We start from the raw sequence: 21,078 nt of genomic DNA on the forward strand, positions 1-21,078 counted from the left end.
GACGGCGGAAGTCGAAATGGTTTACAAAGCGCACAAGATGCATGTAACTACTTTGAAAACATAAATACCGTGGAGTGGTTGTCTTCGCTTTCCTCGTCCCCAAGGATATCCATATCTGATTCTATAATCTGCGGTCAAGATTGGTTTTAATCGGCTTCAACTAGGACTTTCTATCTGCACCATGTCGGACTACTCGGACTCGTCAGAGACCTCCAACACAGAGGAAGATGAATTCCTAGGTCCGGCTCCGCGACAGGATATCGAGTCAGTAATTCTTAAGATCTCCTCTGAACCAAGGAAGAAGCTAATGGAACCAGCATCGTCGTAATTCCTGGCGTTGAAGGCGAAAAAAGTTGTCCGCCGGATCTGGAAAATTCTGAACCGCTAGAAGACTTGCTAGTTGACCGAATCGACGGGATTTGGGAACTCATAAATTTTGAGTACGATGTCAAGGCAACATTCGGGGCTGATAAAACCCCTGGCTTCGATGAAGCGGCCGTGAACTTGCTTGAGACCATCTGGAGAAGCGACAACGAACGTAATAATGAAACTGGAGCCGGTGAAAGCAGAGACACCAGTTTTGTTCCCTTGGTAATGATCGCTTATGGTTTAGGTGGCCGCATTGTGCAAAGAGCTTTATGCTTGGCCAGGCGGAGCTTGAAGTATCGATCGATCGAACTTCGAACCGAATTGCTGGTATGACAATATGCAGGCATTGGAAAGCAAATATTGAACAAGATTGCTGATACTGTACAGATATTTGTTGGCACGCCACAATACTCGTCAAAAGACGACGAGTTTATGGGTGATCTACTCTGGGGCGACGTGAGACAGGAATTTCTGTCTTTTGCATCGCGCTATCGTATTTTATCCGTCTATCAAGACCTCGAGATCATGTCCTCGGAGGACAGATTCTTCTTGAATCTTCCGACGGAAAAGCACCTGACTCGAAAGACCCGACCCATCGATCTGGGTCAATTTTCCCCGGAAGACGAATACCTCAAGGTATTGACTAGGGAGATTGAAAGTCTCCGGAAGCCAAAGAATTTTGACGGTTATTACGACTATTACCTTGCTGTCTTGCGATCTTTGAACAAGAAGAAATTCCTGAAAATATATCAAGATGAGCCCATGCTGCAAACCCGATTTTTTGGATGGATCGAAGAAGAGAATCCAAAGGCTGTAAGCTGGCTGTTGGAACCGGCTTCTAGGATCCTTCTCGTGAGCGGCGATGAGGGTTCAGGAGTGCGTTCGGCATCTCAATCCCTGATGGAACAGGCAGAAGAACGCTATAAGAAGAGTGCTATAAGTACCGTATCCGCTTCATTCACCTTTGACTCCTTTGATGATCGTTTCAATACCCTGGAAGCAATGTTTACATCGCTTATACTCCAACTTTTACTGGCGGATCCAACTCTATTCAGTTTCCTCGCCGATGTCGAAGCGGGCTCCGTTGCAGATATGCTATCGGATGACATCAATGAACCAGCAGTATCTCGACTCTGGTGCTTGATGAAGACTTTGCTCTCATACCGCGGGAGACGCGCCATTATTTGCGTTATCAACGCGCTTCAAGACTGCAAGTCAGACTATACGACGTTTCTGGAAAATCTCATGAATTTTTCCAGTGTATCGGAAGCAAACTTCAAAATTGTCCTTACTAGTGTCCATGATGGAACTAGACTTAAGGTCCCTCTTAGCATTACACTAGATCAGGAGGCGGCCATGAAGTGGCAGAGAGATAAAGCCATGAGGTTGGTGTCTGGATTAATCCGCACCAAACCTAGTTTAGAAGAGTTCGAAGGTTACATTGCGAGCACGATAGTCAGAACGATGGGCACAAACGTCTGGCAGACCAACTTATACCTGAAGTACCTGGAGATGAGTATGACACATACTGCGCCAAAATCCGTCAGAGACACGATGATATCTCTGGGTGAAGAACCAATCCAGTCAATTATAAGCCATAGTCTCCACAGGCTCACGGATCATGACCAAGGTCGGAGTCTAAGAATGCTTGCATGGGTTATCTACTGTTTTCGACCGCTTGAGGTTCCGGAATTGGCCACGGCAATGGCTCTGGATTTCGTGGACCCGGCCTCTTCTGCTCAGAAACCAGTCTCTCTGGACTGCGACCCGATAGATGACTGGTATTCTCGTAACATATCAGCGGACATTCAGCTCGCTCTGGGAGATATTGTGGAAATTTGCGGTACGGAAGTGAGCATCGCCAACCGACAACACCTTAGGCAAGCCGTCATTGAAGAAGTGAGAAGAAGAGCAAACAGACCAGATTCATCATCCAAAACGGAGGGAGAAAAGTCAGAGGCGACTGAGCTGTTCAAAAACATTAATCACCTTACGATTGCTCAGATGTGTCTCGGCTACCTCTCAGTAGAACGCATGGAAAGAGTCCTCGAATTTTTGGATGAGCAGCATGATTCCACCATCCTGCCACGTTCTGGTCCTTATCAAGACAATTTCTGCATGTATGCTGCACAATACTGGCCGGCTCATTACTTATCCATCCAAGGTCCTACCACTGAGGTTGTTACCACGATAATAATAGAACGGTTTAAATCCCCTACGTGGCTCGCAGCATGGAGGAAACTGAGTGATCATTTGGGGTGCCTTGAGCATAGGATTCCCGAAATACCAGATTTTCAGGCACCTCTCTCTTTCTATTGTGCTAGTCTGGGTTTGAGAGCTGCTCTTGAGGTGGCATTGGAAAAAGAGGTTCAAATGCTTGATGACGAGACCAAAGATATAATCTTGATGACGGCAACCAGATCAGGCAACCTGGAGACTGTCAAGTATTTGCTTTCAAAGTTCGATTATCAACAGGAGTCTATTTCCAAAGCCATCGCAGAGCCGCCTATAAGTGGAAACCAAGCTGTGATATCAGAGCTCTTGAAGAGATTCCAGTGGGAGCAAGGGTCATCTGCTATTACTTCCCTGTTAGAACGAGCTGCATATATGAATGGGCCTCCACTGCTGATACAGACTGCTGCCGACCAACTTAAACAGCACCACAGTGGTTTAACAGTTCACCTACAGCCGGCTTTGCATGCCGCGATCAAAGTGGGCAACAAGGCCGCGGCAAAGATTATACTTGACTTGAAGTCTTTAGGAACCAAGGCCAGTAAAACAGCTACGGATGAAGAAAGCCAAACACAAAACTCCCCAAGCAACTTATTACACTTGGCCGTTGCAAACGGAAACGTTAACTTGCTATCGATGCTCGCCTCGGAAAACTTATCAATCGATATGAGAGATAAGAAAAACAGGACTGCACCTCATCTTGCTGTTATGCTGAGCTATCAAAGCATGGTCCGTCACTTGATCTTGATGAAAATAGATGTCACTGCGAAGGATATTCTCGGTCGTACGGCTTTACATTACGCGGCTCTTATGGGACACCTTGAAATCGTCAAAGAGCTACTTTTACAAGAAGTCATTGAGATTGATGAAATGGATCTTGCCGGAAATACTCCACTACTGTTGGCCACCAAAATGCGACAGAGAGAAGTGGTAGAAGAGCTACTGGAGGAAAAAGCATCCTCTAGGAAGCGGAATAAGCTCAAGGAGACGGCCCTTCACATTGCCGTCCGTAATGCGGACGAATCCATTGTTCAATTGATAGCCGCAGCAGAGGATGTGAATCTAGAGGCGAAGACGAAGGATTCTTGTACACCCCTTCTCTTAGCTGCTGAAAACGGTCATTTGGATATATTCAAGCACCTTCTCAGCCGAGGAGCAGAAAAGAACGTTGTCGACGCTGATGGATTGACACCTCTGCATCTGGCAGCGAAGAATGGTCATGTAGCCCTCGTCAAGATGCTTCTTCAGTACAATGCAGACATCGAGAGCGAAAATTTCTGGAAACGGACTCCGGTCATGATTGCTTGTCAAGCTGGTAATGTGGAAACCGTGAGGTGTCTCGTAAACCACGGAGCGAGACCAGACCACGGAGATTACTATGGCAAGACGCCATTAAGTGATGCTGCTGGGCGGGGCTATCGACAAATAGTCGAGATTCTTCTTGAAGCTGTTCAATCTAATGATAAGTTGGAATCGAAGGGAGCTCTCTTAAACCAGGCACTGCAAGCAGCCATTGAAGGGAATCATCGGTCTATTGTTGAGCTAATTTTCAAGACGGGGCCTGACATTAGAAGCGAAGATTGCCATGGAAACTCTCCTCTTTGTCATGCTGTGCGTTTCAAATCAGATGAGATGGTTATCTTTATGATTGAACGCGGTGCGGATGTTAATCACATTAACATGGAGGGGTGCAGTGCTCTTCATTTGGCTATCGCATCCCGATTTGACGAGTGTGTCAAGTTACTTGTTGGAGCTAAAGCCAATTTGAACATCTCAAGCCACTGGATTGTACCTCCTCTGTATTATGCAGCAACTCGCGGCACCCTTACATCTTTCAGTATACTTCTTGACGCAACGGCGGACATTGAATTTCGCTCAAGAATCGACAACACTACTTGCATGTATGCGGTGTGTGTGGGAGGCGAGAATATAAGCTTCTCGGGAAGCGAGGACACCGTGGAGAGGATCAAACTACTCGAGAAAAAGGGAGCGAATGTCAAAGCTCTCGGTGGAGATTGGGGTTCTCCTTTGCATGCTGCTATAGCAATGCGTCACGAATACTACGATTATCAATCTCTGGATGTTGTGGATTACTTACTTTCACGAGGGGCTTCAGTAACGGACGAAGATGAACAAGGCAGAAGCGCCGTTCATATTGCCGCCTCCACAAAAGGTAGCCTGGACAGCTTCATCAAAATACTTGGCCGAGATCCGAACGGCTTGACACGACAAGACAAACAGGGCAGGACTGTCTGGCACCATGCAGCAACTGCAGGGAACCTGCATGTTTTGGGATACATATTGCGGCTCATTCGCTCCCATGATTGTGAAAATGAAGAATCATCTCAAATACCCAAGGATCTACGCATCAAAGACGCCATCTCACAGGGTGATAAACATGGTTGGACTCCACTCATGTGGTCTTGCAAACAGGAAAACCGCGAAATTGGCTTCTTTCTTGTTCATTATGGAGCTGATGCCAACCACATCTCCCAGATGGATTGGAAAGCGGATGATGTTGCAACGTATCATGGGCAAAAGACCGTGACATGGCGAATGGCGCAGGCGAAACGGAGGGCGGACCGGAAGGCGAAGGCGAAGGCGAAGGAGACACTGATGGAGTCACAGAGGCACAATCCGGGCGTGGAGGCAGATGATGATGATGATGACGATAGCGAGTTATCCCCTTATTCATCCTCTGATGATGATGCCTATGATGTCAAGGTGCTTGTTGACGGTAAACCCGTACGCAAAGCCACTTGGAGAAGAGTGATCTGCGGCGGGTGTGCGACGGTATGTACCTGGATCTTGCATCTACCTGCTACAAGGCCAGGCCCAATCTAACAACTTTGCTCTCTAGGTGATATATGGACCATATTGGATGTGTGAGGATCGAAGACTCTATTTCTGTTTCAAGTGTTCTTGGACACGACAAGAAACACACCCCGGACTGACGTTCGAACTAAATGACGAACGCTGCACTCAAGGAGAGATGCCGCCTGCTCCTGGTACAGATTCGGCGCAAGTGGTCTGCACTGTGCCATTGCTAGCCACTGATGATCTAAACGACTCTGTTAGGGACTTGATGTTTAGCTCTTAATCGCCATGCGTGGGATCATTGCGCTGTATGTTACTTTATGTTGTTTTGTCTGGAAGCACAGCTGATATGGGAGAGTGGACAAATACCAAAAATATTACGAAATAAATGTTGCTGGAAACACGAACTATGTCCAAGTTTGAGATCTCCGTGACGACTATATAGGAGACGAGGTTGCTGTTCAGAAATTAGCTGTTGAGCTCATGTTTAGATCTGACAAGGCCTAAACAATTCGGCGTTTCTATGTACTCTAGATGATATTTAGAAGACTGAGTTAATGTTGATGATCGTGATGAGAGTCTCAAAGACACTCAACTTTGGAAGTTCCTTTGTGCCCCTATTACATGACTTTTATCTGCGAGGATTGCAAGAAACAAGAACAAAACCTTACTACGGTAGCAGCAATAATGAATAGTCGAGAGAACAAAGAAAAAATAAACAAAAAAAGAACCGCCTAAATCTCAATCGAATGACTTTGTATAGGAAGAGCCCGATGCGGGGGTCGAACCCGCAACCTTGAGATTGCATTCAGAACGTGTGCTCATAAGAGTCTCACGCTCTACCGATTGAGCTAACCGGGCAAGTGCAGAGCCAACGACGCCCGGATATCACCCGGGTGCCATTGGCCAATCACGAATCACCGATTGAGCCCTAGGCGGCTTGTTGAAACGGGTTGATTTATTATGCTTTATAGACTATTGGAAACTCACACAGAACCCTCTCAACGACGTGTAAGTAATTCGCTGGATCAAGGCGTGTTAATGAAGGAGATTGAACAATTTGTTCAACATATTGGGTCCAGGATACAATTCCGTGAGGATGAATGAGCACAAGAGTGCAGTATTTGTGAAAGTGATGGTGATGATGGTGATAGTGAGGGGTTTGTACAGCAGCAACTACACGCAGAGTAACTATTGGTATCATTGGCTGGATGGGCGGCGATGCTTCATTTCCCGCTCTTCTATTCGACTGACGTTATCAGTCAATTAAGCTGTCTACTTAACGTGCCGCCTTCTTTGATCTGAGTGAATGTCTTGTCTCACCTTGTGAACCACGTGTGTCCACACGTGATGCTATGCAGCAAGCCGGACCACCTACCAATGAACCTCACCTCCGTTTGCCGTTGATATCGTCGTCTTTCCCCATTTCTTCTTCTCCCTTCATAACTTAATCACTTGATTGGACGATATTTGTGTCTTTTCATCACAAATAATCCATGCTCTAGAGAGTGCAACATGGCCAACTCCACACCTTCTGCCAGCGATTACAAGGGCATTGTAGGGCCCCTCCTCCATCGCTGCTCTCACTGCCAAGTTGCTGGCCCAAAACTCCTTCGATGCAACGGATGTCTCGCCGTTCGTTACTGCAGCCGCGAGCACCAGGCCGCTCACTGGCCGAAGCATAAGTCTGCTTGTTCCAAGATCAAGAAAGCTCGCGCCAAGCTTGCCCAAGAAGACCATGCCGTCCGCAACGCCGAAGAGAACTTCATGACTCCTGCCAATGCCTTTGAATCGCATGCTGGCCACTTCTGGGGTATGGTGAACACACGAGACTACATGCGAGCGCGGATGGCGCTGGCCTTGAAGCTTCTTCACCAGAGGACGCTGGGTAGCGTTAGTGAGGCCTACGAGCACATGCGCGACATGCTGCGATTGAACCGTAGCGACAACATGGGGATACGAGAGATGGTCCCGGCTCTGATGCTGCGATTGGATCTTGACCAGGAGTGCTATGATTTCGTCAAGTGGTGGGCCACCTGTGATCCAGACGGCCGATACGACTGGGGCGATATGGACTTGCCGTACCTTGATCTTCACGGTGCCGACGTCTTTGAGAAGCCAGAGTTTCTACTCGTCGAACATTCAGATTTAAACTCACTCGTCGCTCTTCTGCTGTTGAATCTGAAGCTGCTCGTCGATATTCATAACCTAAAGATCACTCGCAAGATCCTTTCCCGTACCCGACTCCCTACTGAGCTACGGGATAAGATAGAGCTGGCCGTTGTTCGGATTCCCCTCTCCACAAAGCTTCAGAAAGAAGCGCCCGGATCTCTTCTCCAAACCCAGTCAACTCTGATGAACCATACCCGCCTGCTGGGCGCTGCCCTGAACAAGACTAACGACCAATTCATGTTCAATCTCTTTGATCCCGATGAGGCACTCTGTAGCAGGCCTGAGGCATATTCACGTGGGTCTTGGGAAGAAATGGCTTACTCAATCCAACATTCGTACGCCGCATGGTGGGAAACGGAGGGCGTCTTGGACCTGCTGAAGGATGCGCGCATGTGCGCAGCGCGGGACTCGGAGGATGAGATTGAGGATATCATGGGCACCAAGACGTTCAAATCGAGCGCAGGACCGAATCGCACGGCCGAGGAGCTCCTAGAGGACGTGAGCGTGAATCGAATTTGGGGATATTTGGATTATGCAGCCGAGAACGCCTGCTACTTGGGCCCCTGGTCTGAGCGACCCTCTGAGCAACATACAAGGGTGAGTAAGGAAAATTGGGCGAGAGCCGAGGAGGAAGATGACGAGGAATGGAGCGACGATGAAGATGAGGTGGCATTCTAGAGCGACTTTTTGTAGCTAGGTGTACGGAAAGTGAGGCAAGGCGGTGATCTCTCACAATTGGATGAAAAGTCTCTCTGTGGTGACTTTCCTCGTGTCTTGTTCATTATACAAGTACAAGTAAATAGACGTATAATTGCTAAACTTCCATTTTATACAGCTTCTATGTAGTCAATCCCGTACATGCTAGTATACCAGCACCAACTAGAGAAAGATTTAGTTCAGGCACTAGAAGGGTTTCATCTTTCTGAGTACTTACGAATGCCCCCATCAACAACGGGTATAAATTCGATGATTTGTGAAGATGAATTGATGTCGTCTGTCAATCGATCAACCCAACTCTGCACTTCGTCCAAGTACTTTGGGAAATGCGAGATACCTACAGCACCACAGCATTAGCGATGTGTCTCTGGAAGAAGAGATGGCAGCTTACATCCGCCCGTATAGCCGACAAGCAATGGCTCCTCTTCTGCTAGGGCCTCAGCATCCGACGATTGGACTTGTTTCGATGGCGCTGTGCTATGGCTCGAAAGTAACTCAGGATCGAGCAACTTGTCGCATTTTAGAGCTCTGATGCAAAGCAGCATGGCAATGATGGCACTGCCTGTTAGCATTGTCGCACGCTTTCTCACTCTGATTGAGATTTCGCGCAAGACATTTGCACTTTCATAGTCCCATTTCCACTTGCTGCTTGATGTAGACGGTAATTCCGTCTCGCACATCACAACAATCGGGTCTTTTTCATCACGACTACCAGATGTGGTGGTCTCGGCAAGGGTTCCAATAAATGCTGTTGCTAAAGAATTTCGCTGCCGAAGCCGCAATGGTAGGTCGACTTCAGAGATATGCCATTGGCTTGTGAAGAAGTCGACCGCCATTAGACGAGCCAGCTCGCCAAGATATCTCCCGGCAGCTAGAGAAACCTGTTAGCCATGTTTACTTCTCGATAGATGGAAATATGTACTCATGTAATCGTACGGCTGTTGGCCGGGTATAGGAAGGTCTTTGTCAAGTAGCAAATCCCACTTTGTTATATAAGATTGGAGTGGTCCCGATGCTCCCTTCATCTCCCATTCAGTGTTGATAATGAACTCGGTAGAATTTGAAGAAAGCTCTCCCAGATCCATATGACGAGGGAGTTTAAAGCTCCCAAAGCTGCTCAACGGCATGGTTACAGTAGCATTAGTGCCTGTTGCGCAGATGAAACTCTGCATTCTGGTGTCAGCGACAAGAAACTGTAAGGGGAGGTGACTTACCATAGGCACTGGTTTACCGCACGTGCTTTGGGCGTTGTAATTTGCCGTAATAAAGGTCGCTACCGCATCGTTGACAATGGCGGCAATCTTCAAATCTGGCAACTTGGTTTCCAGCTGATCACCAAGTTTGACTCTGTGAGTCTCATAGCCTTGGATTAGAAGATGCCCCAGATCCATATCAGTAGCAAGAGTGAACCCTTTGGACAGTGCCATTATTTTAGCTTCCTGTAATGACTCTTGACTGTATATAGGATTGGTGTTAGCACCGTAAACGTTGCATATCTGCAACAGCGTTGACTTGTCTTACATCATAGGGAAGGAAAACGTGATGCCGACTGGCAGAAATTCTTCGTCATAGCCTTCCGGGAAACTCTTTTTATTGCTCATCACATCAATAATGCAACTTCCAATCCAGTTGAAGATCTTTTGTGGATGTTCCTTTTTAAGATCTTCGTCGATATACCAAGACTTTTCGAAGGACTTATGAAGCCGACTCCTATTTGAAGCATCCTTGCCGCTCTCAGCCACGCCATCATGATCTCCCTCCTTACTTGTGTCGAGAAATTCGATGATGCCTACTCGGAGATTTGTTCCTCCAATGTCGACGGCTAGGCACTTCCCTGTCTGATGTCCTGTCGACATGTTCTGCTTCAAAAGCGGTGTTGGAATGAACTGATCCGATGAAGTCATTGCTAGGCTACGAAAAGTAAGCCACAAATCTCTGGCTAGTGACCAAGGTTCCAAAGAATCGGGTGGCTCGACAGGGAATTGGTCTAAGAATGACTCTAGCGACGTGCTTTCGGATCCCATTTTGAAGTTGGTTTGCGCTCTTTGTTGGTAAGTTTTCGAAGTGGACGTGGGTAAGTGATGAAGTAAATCAGCTACTTTTAATAGCACAGTCACTTTTATGGCTGAATGTTATTGAAATATCCGAAAATTGTCCCCAGAGCTTGACAAGATATGTATCAAGTGGCTTAATAGTCGTCAAAGGTTTCACTGAGGTCGTCTTGGTGAGGAGGGGAAGCAGCTCAATTGGCGGCTGAATGCGCCTTAGACCCTCTAGCTATGACAAACTACTAACACAAGCTCTAATAAAGAGGCACTGCCTTAGCCGTCTTCGCATTCTTGGCAACGGGCGATAGCTCAACAATTATTTTCTTGAACTAGATTGTGGAACATAAGTAAGAAATTAGTACTATGAAGAGTCAATAGTATCAAAGGCCCCATCTCACCCGCTATTCCCCGGCTGTAACATTTCATCTGAACGCCTCTCCCGTCAGAGAGAACCTAGCCTAGAGATTGGAGCACAGCCAGCGGGCCACCCCAGGTAAAGGGCGCTGACAAAGTCCGCGATTCCCCGCTTACATAGTCTGCTGAACAATGGACTTGCTTAATGAGGTTGTCTGACTCGTGACCACTCCCAATAAGCTACGTGCATGAGCAGTCAAGACAGACCATGTTGGCTTACCTTTCGGAATGAAATTTCGGAACGGAACAAGTTCCTCACTCTGCCAAGTAGATATCTCCATATGCCGACAAGAACCAGGGCGGTACTTGGTTTCTGGCTCCTAGCGGAGAAGCTGCCGACTTGAAATTAGAGTGGCCCGAGTATAAACACAAAACAGACTCGTGCCTGGCTTAAGCTGTTCCGTGGAGGTCGGAATAGACGAGTATCCGACATTCAAAGCGCCAGGTGGCTCGATAGTGTCAATGAGCGAAGATTCTAACTTTAGACTCTATGCTTAGAAGGTCGCCAAATTTTCAAGAAAAGGACATTGAATTGCCGAGCAAGGCTATTACCATGGGAGTGTGCATGATGCTAGATGCAGGGGAAGTCATTATTGCCACTAGCTTACATTCAGCTCGTATCATAGAGATTTGTATCGGACACGGGGTCGACCATTGTGGACTGCTAGTACCCTGCAGCTTCACAAATGCTCTATAATAGTGGCCGATAACTATGCAACAGAGGAGCTAAAGACGAAAACAGATGGATCTCATTCAGCTTATATACAGCTGAATTTTTAGGTATGAGCTATACAGACTTAATATTCGACATTTAAAGATTTAAGATATCTTCTTTTCTTTCTACCTATATAGAGATTATACTTATTGTAGCTGCAACTAAGACTAATGATTAAGAACTAATATAACTATAAATTTAGATGTATCGAAGAGAGGTATACGATGCTAATTTTTTCACTAATCATGGCGCCCTGACGTTCCAATAGTCAATCTCTTTCTCATGCCACAGTGGGACCTGATAGTTATGGAATGCCTAACCACTTAGCTCTTAGAATCTCCAGTAAATGCCAACGGACGCTTGACCCCCCAAGTCGTCGATGGCGAGAACCTCCAAGCACCCTGATGCTTCCTTTCAAACCAATAGTGCACAAGAAGCCTCACCGGCCCGGGAACTTCGGGCCAGTCGCCCGCTCCTTCAAACTCTCCATCAGAACTTCCAAAGACGATGGGAAAAATGATGGACTAACAAGTCAGCTTACTTTTCATGGGTAGCCACAATGGAAAACATGCTCACCTTGTCTCCTTTCCGCATCTCCAGATCGAACACGTTCCAGGCGTCCCTCAAAGCTTTCCCGTCGTATGCTGTTAGATCCAGAAGCGTCTGGATCTCTTCTGTGAGATGCTGACTCAAAATCTTGCCGAAACCGTCGATTGAAGCTCTCATTTCCTTGCCGTCGTAGCTTTCGGGTTTGCAATTATTCAACCATGTCTCAAACTCTGCCAGCCCGGAGTCGAAAGCGTGATGTTGAGCGACATTACGCTCCATCAGGCCCTTTTCACCTGTAATCTTCTCTATTTGAGGAAAAAACAAATCTTCCTCGCCTTGGTGATGCTCGCGAATCCATTGGCACCAGAATTGTGCGTATTTCAGCAGGTCGGCGATGTCGATGGAGGCGGAGACGTGGATGCATTGCTGATAGATGCTGTTTAGAGCTCGAATCATGCCATTGTGCGCAAATGCCATTTCTCGAGCGACGTATACGGATCCATGGACTTTGGAGAGGTCCACACCGCGGCCAGGTATAGAGATAAGGGTGAAAGGCTCATCAGCCCAAGGTGCAGCCATCGTGGAAGATGTAAGAAGAGAAACTATGGTTCAAAACGGGTTCTAGACAGTGAGATAATTATCGACGTGTGACAATTGGGATAAGATTACATGAATTGAAAAGAAAATGGGAATTCATGTCAAGCTGAGTGGAATTACGTCGTGTTATATAGCATTCGTTGTGAGGCGGTTCGTTTAGGGCTGACTGCGCTGTAAGAACCTTTGAAGCTTGCAAAGTGCCGTGATTGGACTAGGATGCGCTAGGACAAAGCCAATATAGGAATCAATATTCGTATCAGCGGGTGAGCTTGTTCAGCTGCATCTCCGTCCCACAGTGTTGTGCTTGCATGACTCTTGCTCTTCGGGCCACAACTATGGCGCAGCAATAAACCCGCAATCGCTATTGCATTCCCCCACATGCTATCAGAGGATGAGATACCTTAAGCTAGAAACGTACGAAACCTAGTTGCAGCCATATAAGGACTATAGTGCGCTATAGCGTAACAGCGGAAATACTACAGCACAGAGATCAATGTCGAGTCTTTCGGTTAAGTCAGGTTGACAACGGGTTGTCATGTATTATGGAGTACTTAACCCGCAACTCCCTGCCCACAACCCCATTGTGGTAATCCATGGGAATAAAACTGGTGGCTAGCCAATGAACATGGCCCCATGTTTAATAATCGGCGTAAGCTGCTATGAAAAGGGGCGTTTCGGACATAAGGGCTATGCCTAGTCGGGTTTTCTGTCTAGGGTCTTGTCAACATAAAATAGTCTATGGATAAAGTCTATTCCGTAAAGGATAGTGTAATTAGATTCAGATGTATAGGGAATCCATGTATAATATGGCCTCTTAATCGTATTACATGACTCTAACTATTGACTCAAGTTTCGCATTTAGATGCTTAATGTTCTAACAACGAGAACATTGCGGCATGAAACTCTGACATAAAGTGTTAATGTATATAGAGCGGGATACGTGTACCATTTCTATGCTGTGGTATTCTATAGGCTTGGAATACGGCGAGCGATGTAGTAGGGTACTAGATAGATGTAGCTATAGTATTAGATATAAGTAGATGCACTTTTTACTTTATGCTGGGATTGATCTAGACCTTGCCAAAGCAATGTAACTGCTTCACCGGTCTACCAAGAATACTAATTCATAGATGAGGAACATCAAACTTTCTCGCTGAACCAGTAGGTAGTCCTCATAATAGCAGTGAAAGCTGCTAGGATATCTTACAAGTCGACTGGTCTATCGTCTCCGACATTCTCTTAACAATAGGGTAGGCGTCGATACAGGCACCCTTGGTTTTCATGATTCCCAGATCGAAGCACTCAAACGTTATATAAGAAGGGCAAAAGCCACACTCTTAGCGTAGCGTCACATTATTAGCATTGAAGGATTGGTAGTCCATATAGATACTATCAGAAAAGCCAGACTTCTTAGCACTTGGTGGCAAGTGACTGAGTTTTAATTCTTGGACATCTTTTGGCTGTTAGTCAGCTACACTTAACCACGTACATACCTACATGTAGAATGCATTGTGTTAGTATCTACTCAGAAATGCCCATCTCCAAATCTTACATACGGTAACCCTCGATCGGGATTATTGCAGCCATAAAATTCTAAGACTCGTGAGGCCTTGAACAATTAGGCATCAATTGATCCATCTCCTGCGGCCGCAGCTACGCCTAACCCCTCAATCTCCGTCAGATCTCACGTGGTTTCGAAGGCCACCTGAAAACAACTGAATATGTACCTCGTATTCAGTCGACTGCAGGGCGAAAGTGTCTCATCCTTCCTACATAAAAGTGTCATGTTACCACCGCCTCACCGCATCTTGGTTTACGTCATTAGCTTCCATATCTAGAATTACAATATGTGCTGATATACGGAGTACATAAAGGCATGAAACAAAGTCCTGTCTCTTCTGTACAAGTCTCAACAATCACCTTAGAACATTCACAATAATAGCTTTGTTAACCAAAAAGCGTTCACACTGGCGGCGGTACCGTTCCAGAGCCCCAAAACCTACAAGTTTCTGTTTCTGGATCCGGAAGATTGGCGCATCTCTCGATCAGTCACCAGCCGCACGTCGTACAAGTCAACGAAGGAAGGCCCTTAGACCAAAGTAGCGGTCTCTCTTTTCTTTTTGCAGTAGCGTTTCTAATGGTGATAAAGACTGGCAGTGCCGAATTAGTAGAGGATTGAGTGAGACATGTGGTTACAACAGAAATCCCTCGAGAAACTAAGACTTATAAATGGCTCATTATCCCCTCGTCGTTCCATCGTCTAACTCGTCTTCATCTCCAATTCCCGTCTTCGTATCTATTACTGCTGATATTATAGGTCTTAAACGTCCTTTCCATATATATATCTTCCTAATTAACGTACAAAAAGCTGTCACGATGCAGCTCACCAGCCTCTTTACCGCTACTACCCTCTTCATGGCTTCCACTGCCACTTATGGTATGCTAACGATCTCCAAAATTGATTCACGAGATCATGTATTTAACTAGATATACAGTTTCCTGGGACACTGGTTATGATGATCCTTCTCGTCCCTTGGAAGATGTGTCTTGCTCTGACGGCCCCAATGGCCTCATCACCAAATACCATTGGCAAACCCAGGGTCAAATCTCCAACTTTCCCTACATTGGTGGCGCCCAAGGCATTACTTGGAACTCTCCGCAATGCGGAGCCTGTTATAAACTGGAGTATGGAGGTCGCAGTATCCATGTCTTGGCTATTGACGCCGCTTATAATGGCGGCTTTAACATCGCGCTGAAAGCCTTGAATGAGCTTACTGACGGCCATGCTATTGAGTGGGGTCATGTGGATGCTATAGTTACGCAGGTTCCTACAAAGGAGTGTGGATTGAATACCGTGGAATGAGGCATTGGAAGTTCAATAGTCTTTAGAATCACAAATGCTAGGGCTTATTATTCAGGGTGACATAGGAAATATGGAATTTCATAGTCTCATAGCTGGATAGTTGTATCTATTTACAAAATAGTCATTCAATGACTGTTGGGCCATGAGATAATAAACCTAAGATCTGTCTTAGCTATCTTGACTATTCTTGGTACATAAATCTCCCGTAGACTGGTTGGTTAGAAATTTGGACGAACAATCTAACCACAGAAGCCAGTTATCTGGATAGAGTGAGACTTCAAGAAGAAAGGATGTCTGTTGTCTTTGAAACGGTGACTGTACGGCCCGTTGTCGCGACTATAAGTGTTGGGTCGTGACAATAACTTCATTATAGCAAGTGCGCGATTCTGGTAAGCTATTTAAAGCACATCTCTCTAAACTACCCTCTGTTCATGCTTCACGACATCCTTCGGACAAGCCTCTACCATGCCAAACTTCTGGCCAGGTTTGAAAACGTGGCTGTTGGGCCATCTTTGCCCAGGGTAGCCATGTTGACGACAATTTCCGCACCAGCCTCTGGCGTAGAGCCGACGGAATTGATTCGATCAACTGAGCAAGGTTGCCGAGGAGGATCCCAACCCGCAAAGCGTCTTTGCTTTGCTTCTGTCTACGATCTTTGGAGGCTTGTTCAGTGCCCACTACGAGAAGGTGGACAATGAGCTTCTCGGTCTGGAGCTGGGCTCCGCTGCGGATTTGGATGCGGTGGTCGCCCGGGCCTCCAAGTGATGAATTTCTGTTGTCTTTGAAACGATGACTTTACTCGAAGCATATGAGCATGTTATAAGATGTTATATAGCTCAAAATTATATATAAAGAGATGTTGGAAGGATATCACAATCACGTGATAACATTTGCACGGATGCATTCCATATGTTCAAAGTTGTTTGCCTTGCCATGTCTTTGTTGGTTCACTCTTCACCGACGTTCCCATGCTCGAAAATGGGGATCCAATTCTGCGGGCCATGTGGCAATACTCTCGACATCTCTTCGGCTTTAATTGTTCGGTGTGATTGTTGTGGATCCATGAACAAGAATAAGTTGATAGATCATCTTAACACTAGATCTGGATGAAATATTCACTAGTGCGCCCTAGATAACTTATTCGACGGCATTGTTACTGTTTCTTCGACTAACAATTTCCCTTCTGAGCTTCGGCAAAAACGAGAAACGACGCAGCAATTCCAGTATCCAGCACCTATAGATACTTGGGCTACGGCTGAGGAAACTTGTCGAAAGTGTGGTGCTAAAGAAGTGCGATATACGGCCCTTTAGTTGAGAAGTGCAGATGAAGGAACTAACTTGTTCTACTACTGTCCGGGATGCTCAGAGAGGTGCGTGGGATCATTTATATGCACGAATTCTCAGCGACTAGTGGGTATTGACAGAGTCGTAGATGGAACGAAGGCAACTGAGCAGCAGTCGTACAAGTACGTGGCCCGACATTCACCGAGACCGAAGACTGCATCGTGAAGGCTGGTCGGATGCTTGGCTGGAAGTTCGTGAGGCCGTACTGATGTGGTGGTCGCATGGAAATCGTTAGCTGTCGAGACTTGGATGAAGAACACATGCGAAGGGGAGGTGAGTGGTGCTGCCGAAGATCAGTGGAAGGAAGCTGTCATGCTCCTCTTGTCCATTATAGTAAAAGTCATGTGAACTCGAAATATACTGAGATCTTTCAGCTCCACATATTTCTTCTACATGCTGGATGTGTGGCTACCTATAGAAAGTAGTATCACGGTATCACAGTGGCCCTCCAGGCTCGCCCAGCAAGCGGATGCCCCATCAACTGCCGGATGATCTGGCAGTAGATATTCTCCAACGTGGTGACATCAGTAGCTAGAGCATAGAAGTCGTGAAATCTCTCTACGGGTCAACTTTGTCAGCGACCTGAATCTTGCAAATAACAGCGCATGTTATTAAAGATGATGTAGATGGAAATGGAGCTTTTCAGTCAAGTAGTAGTGTCGGCTTTGGAATTCGTCTATCACCACTAGGTATCTAGATACATGTATATGAGAGATGGATGCGCCGCCACCACTACTATTTGCCTCTACACTTTCGTTACTTCATCTTGATTTGAGTTCCTACCTGTCTATGCGACTATCTAAGCGGGTGTTAGGAAAAAAACCGCAAAATAAATACATGCGTCCACTGGAGCAATAAGCGCACCGGTAAAAGGCAGAAATATTGCCACTTTCTGTACGTGCTACCTGAGGTTGCGTGCTGAATGTTTGAGAACTCTCGGTTTTTTTGATATCCGCTTGTCATCCTTCTTCTTCTGCCAGTATTGTTGAAGAAGAATATCAGAAAGGGAATTCTTGAAGGCACGTGTGCCAGGATGCTCAGCTCCCAGCACTCTTATATGTACATCAAGTGCCTGCCGGTTTATCTGCTCAGCTTCTTTATACCGACCTTGCGCATAAAGAATCAAGCAGAGACAATACATGCTCCTAAGTGTCTCCGGATGCTCGGCCCCCAATACTTCTACCCGTAGCTCGAATGTTTGCCGGATTATCTGCTCAGCTTCCTTGTAATGAGCTTGGTAATAAAGAGCCGTAGAGAGTCTGTACATGGTCGTAAGTGTAGTGGGGTGCTTAACACCTAGCACTTGTATAGCTAGATCAAGTAGCCGCCGGCTCATCTGCTCAGACTCCATAAACTGGTCTTGTTGCAAGAGAACAAAAGAGAGGTGGGACATATTGTCAAGTGTGGACAAATGCTCGGCCCCTAATACTTCTACCCGTAGCTCCAATGTCTGCCGGCTTATCTGCTCAGCTTCCTTATAACGACCTTGGGAATAAAGAGCTGAAGAGAGGGAATCCATACACTTCAGTGTGTCAGAATGCCTAAACCCGAGTTTTTTTATCAGTGATTCAAGGGCCTGCCGGCTTATCTGCTCAGCCTCCTTATAGTAGCCCTGTCCATCAAGAGCGCGAGAGAGAGTACACATAGTCGTAAGTGTCCCACAATGCTCAGCACCTAGCACTTCTCTTTGTAAATCAAGTGCCTGTCGGCACATCTGCGCAGCTTCTTCATAGTGTTCTCGTTTATTGAAAGCCACGGAGAGTCTCTGCATGGTACACAGTTTGCGAGGATGTTCAGTGCCCAGTACTTTATTCCGCAGCTCAAGCAGTCTCTTACCTATCTGCTCAACTTCCGCATGCTTGTTTTCAGAGGCGGCAATCAACATGCTCGTTTCCACGACCTCAAGCGTACTGGGATGTTCTTCACCTAGTACTTCAATATGCAGATCAAGCGCCTGTTGATACATTTCTTTGGCATCCCTAGACTTTCTGAGAACGTAGAGGCCGTCCGCCGCCTTTTGTAAAATGGACGACAAAAGGACTTTGTCTACCACGTGATTCTGAAACTTTAACGCCATTGTCATGTGTGGTAAATATCTTGCCCATTTATCTTTATTCGAAAATAAAGGCAAAGGGACTACTTCATTGAAGCACTGCATGACTGTTGTGATATTTGTCTGCAATTCCCCTTTATTCTCTCTTATCCAGTTTTGCATCACCAGACGGACAAGCCTGTGCATATCATATGCATCTCCACACTCTCGTTCGTTAATGAATCCGTATGCTTTCAGCATACCAATCGCGTCAAATGCATCTGATTCATCACTGGCTGGTGGGTGGAGATCTTTCGGAATGTCCTTTTCAGCAAGAAAGGACATAAATCGCAGGTAGCTCGCTGCAAGTGGATTATCTCTAGAAATGGCCTCGAATGATATCATTCAAGTTGTGGCAACTGGATTTTGAGTGGTCTCGTAGCGTGTTCGATCGTCAAAGTTTTTGCTTAACAGCCTAATTAAGGCCTCGTCGCTGGAATGACAATACTCAAGATATTGAGAAATCGCGATCCCAGTCTTTATCATGTATGCAGACGCTTGTTTAATAGCAAGCGGCAAATTGGCCAAAAACTCAAGCAAGCTCTCTAAGCTCTGCGCATCACTCATTTGCTGTGGACCTAAACCGTTCTGCAGCATATTGGTCGCTTCTGATTGACTCATCCCCGTAAGATGGACAATATTATTTTTCCGGATGTCAAGCTTTTGGCTGACTTCGACATTTCGGGTTGTGAAGAGGATGGACCCTTTGAGGTTAAAGGGGAGGTAACCCCCCAAGGATGTGACTTCGCTAGTTTCTCCGAATAGGGTCGCTTCGTCAGCGTTGTCGATGATCAGGAGCCAGTTATCAGAGCTTTGGCTTAATGCTGCTTTAACAAGTAGCTTGATGTCTGTTTCATCATCTTTATCAATTTGTATGTTCAGCTCCCGACCGATTTCATGGTAGGCATTCACGAAAGTGGTGGTATTAATAGCTGGAACCCAGAAGACATGACAATCTGGGCATCTGGCGCGGACGCGAAAGGCAGCTTCAAGGGCGATTTGGGTCTTTCCGACGCCGCCAAGTCCATTGATAACAGTCTGTTGGCAGTCATCTTTGTCTGCATTGGGAGGGATCATGTCGAGAAGTTGCTTCAGAATCGATTCACGGCCGACAAAGTCCTTGTTTCGGCCAAACGGAACGGTCCAACAAGGCGTCCTCGGTCGACCTTGGTGAGGGTAAGATGTTGGGCGGCTCTCCATGTGAGGTAGCGGACAGGCATAGTTGTTAGTGACATGGTGAAACTGTTCTATGTTCATATTTTGATCTCCTTGATGTATATTGCTGTAGTCTCCCATTGTAGACCCGGTCAAAGTGGCACTGGAAGGCTGTGATCGCCCCGTCTGTCGCATGGGGTACATGTATGCCCATTGGCTTGTTGTATCATCGTAGCCATCAGCCATGCTGGATTTTTCTTGAATAAGAATTAAGTAATGTAGCGATGTCTAGAATCGTGAGGTTATGATGACCTGAGCCCCGTTTGAGAAGATTCTGGATAATGGTATGATGTAAAAGAAGTCGTGCTTAGTAGGTAGTTAATCAAGGAAATTTGTCTCGCAGCTGGAATTAAGGCGTCTTTAAATGCTGAAGATAATTGTGACATAAATAGATTTTAGCAAGAATGAATGGGAGTTAAAAGTGAGAGTAGATGCATTCTCCCGACAGCCTGATGATACGGGGGCGGTTGTTTCTGTCTCACGACACCGAAGGTCGTCTACTGGTTGAGCGTTTACGCCGCGTTTCTTGTCCTACCTGTAGTGATCAGGTTTGCCGCTAGTACGACTGTACGACTGGGCATGATTGCTTACGAGGGGAAAGTTGTGGTTGGCGCCAGTAATGGTTCCCTCTGTGATCTTCTGTAGTACCAACATCACTCGGATTTATCAAAACAATTTCTATTATTAGCATGTAACACTTTCTTCGGTGAGCGAATACGCTTTAGTTCAGTAACCAACTCTCTTTCCTCTTGGCCCACTCATAGATTCAATCAGCATTTGCCCTGTTGGCGCCACGATATGACAGATCGTAACGTGCTCATAATTCACTGTTCGTTAGAAAGTCATTCCTACTATGCGGATGGTCAACACTGTCACCAGAACGTCACAATCGTGTGATTTTGACTTCAATATCCTATTGAAAGTCTAAAATTCT

The 21,078-nt window shown here is 46.3% G+C and overlaps 6 protein-coding genes across 6 annotated transcripts; 3 read left to right on the forward strand and 3 right to left on the reverse strand.

The window, feature by feature from the left end:
• Nucleotides 1-181: 181 nt before the first annotated feature.
• On the forward strand, nucleotides 182-5,701 carry T069G_07846 (ankyrin repeats (3 copies) domain-containing protein; the record flags this gene model as incomplete). Its single annotated transcript, XM_056175056.1, has 5 exons — nucleotides 182-264; nucleotides 318-696; nucleotides 757-3,930; nucleotides 4,099-5,394; nucleotides 5,462-5,701. The coding sequence occupies 5 exons, from the start codon at nucleotides 182-184 to the stop codon at nucleotides 5,699-5,701; spliced, it is 5,172 nt and encodes a 1,723-aa protein (XP_056026005.1).
• A 1,232-nt stretch (nucleotides 5,702-6,933) lies between these two features.
• Nucleotides 6,934-8,268, forward strand: T069G_07847 (MYND finger domain-containing protein; the record flags this gene model as incomplete). The annotated part of the gene is made up of 1 exon (XM_056175057.1): nucleotides 6,934-8,268. One exon carries the CDS (start codon nucleotides 6,934-6,936, stop codon nucleotides 8,266-8,268), a length of 1,335 nt encoding a protein of 444 aa, XP_056026006.1.
• A 160-nt stretch (nucleotides 8,269-8,428) lies between these two features.
• Nucleotides 8,429-10,331, reverse strand: T069G_07848 (hexokinase domain-containing protein; the record flags this gene model as incomplete). The annotated part of the gene is made up of 6 exons (XM_056175058.1): nucleotides 8,429-8,469; nucleotides 8,525-8,644; nucleotides 8,699-9,178; nucleotides 9,230-9,473; nucleotides 9,522-9,762; nucleotides 9,829-10,331. 6 exons carry the CDS (start codon nucleotides 10,329-10,331, stop codon nucleotides 8,429-8,431), a joined length of 1,629 nt encoding a protein of 542 aa, XP_056026007.1.
• Nucleotides 10,332-11,807: 1,476 nt separating this feature from the next.
• On the reverse strand, nucleotides 11,808-12,612 carry T069G_07849 (hemerythrin HHE cation binding domain-containing protein; the record flags this gene model as incomplete). Its single annotated transcript, XM_056175059.1, has 2 exons — nucleotides 11,808-12,008; nucleotides 12,061-12,612. 2 exons carry the CDS (start codon nucleotides 12,610-12,612, stop codon nucleotides 11,808-11,810), a joined length of 753 nt encoding a protein of 250 aa, XP_056026008.1.
• Nucleotides 12,613-15,006: 2,394 nt separating this feature from the next.
• Nucleotides 15,007-15,493, forward strand: T069G_07850 (cerato-platanin domain-containing protein; the record flags this gene model as incomplete). The annotated part of the gene is made up of 2 exons (XM_056175060.1): nucleotides 15,007-15,067; nucleotides 15,126-15,493. 2 exons carry the CDS (start codon nucleotides 15,007-15,009, stop codon nucleotides 15,491-15,493), a joined length of 429 nt encoding a protein of 142 aa, XP_056026009.1.
• A 3,781-nt stretch (nucleotides 15,494-19,274) lies between these two features.
• On the reverse strand, nucleotides 19,275-20,330 carry T069G_07851 (NB-ARC domain-containing protein; the record flags this gene model as incomplete). Its single annotated transcript, XM_056175061.1, has 1 exon — nucleotides 19,275-20,330. The coding sequence occupies one exon, from the start codon at nucleotides 20,328-20,330 to the stop codon at nucleotides 19,275-19,277; it is 1,056 nt and encodes a 351-aa protein (XP_056026010.1).
• Between the last annotated feature and the right edge of the window lie 748 nt (nucleotides 20,331-21,078).

The sequence above is a fragment of the Trichoderma breve genome, chromosome 5 (genome assembly GCF_028502605.1).
Source record: "Trichoderma breve strain T069 chromosome 5, whole genome shotgun sequence".
NCBI lineage: Eukaryota > Fungi > Ascomycota > Sordariomycetes > Hypocreales > Hypocreaceae > Trichoderma > Trichoderma breve.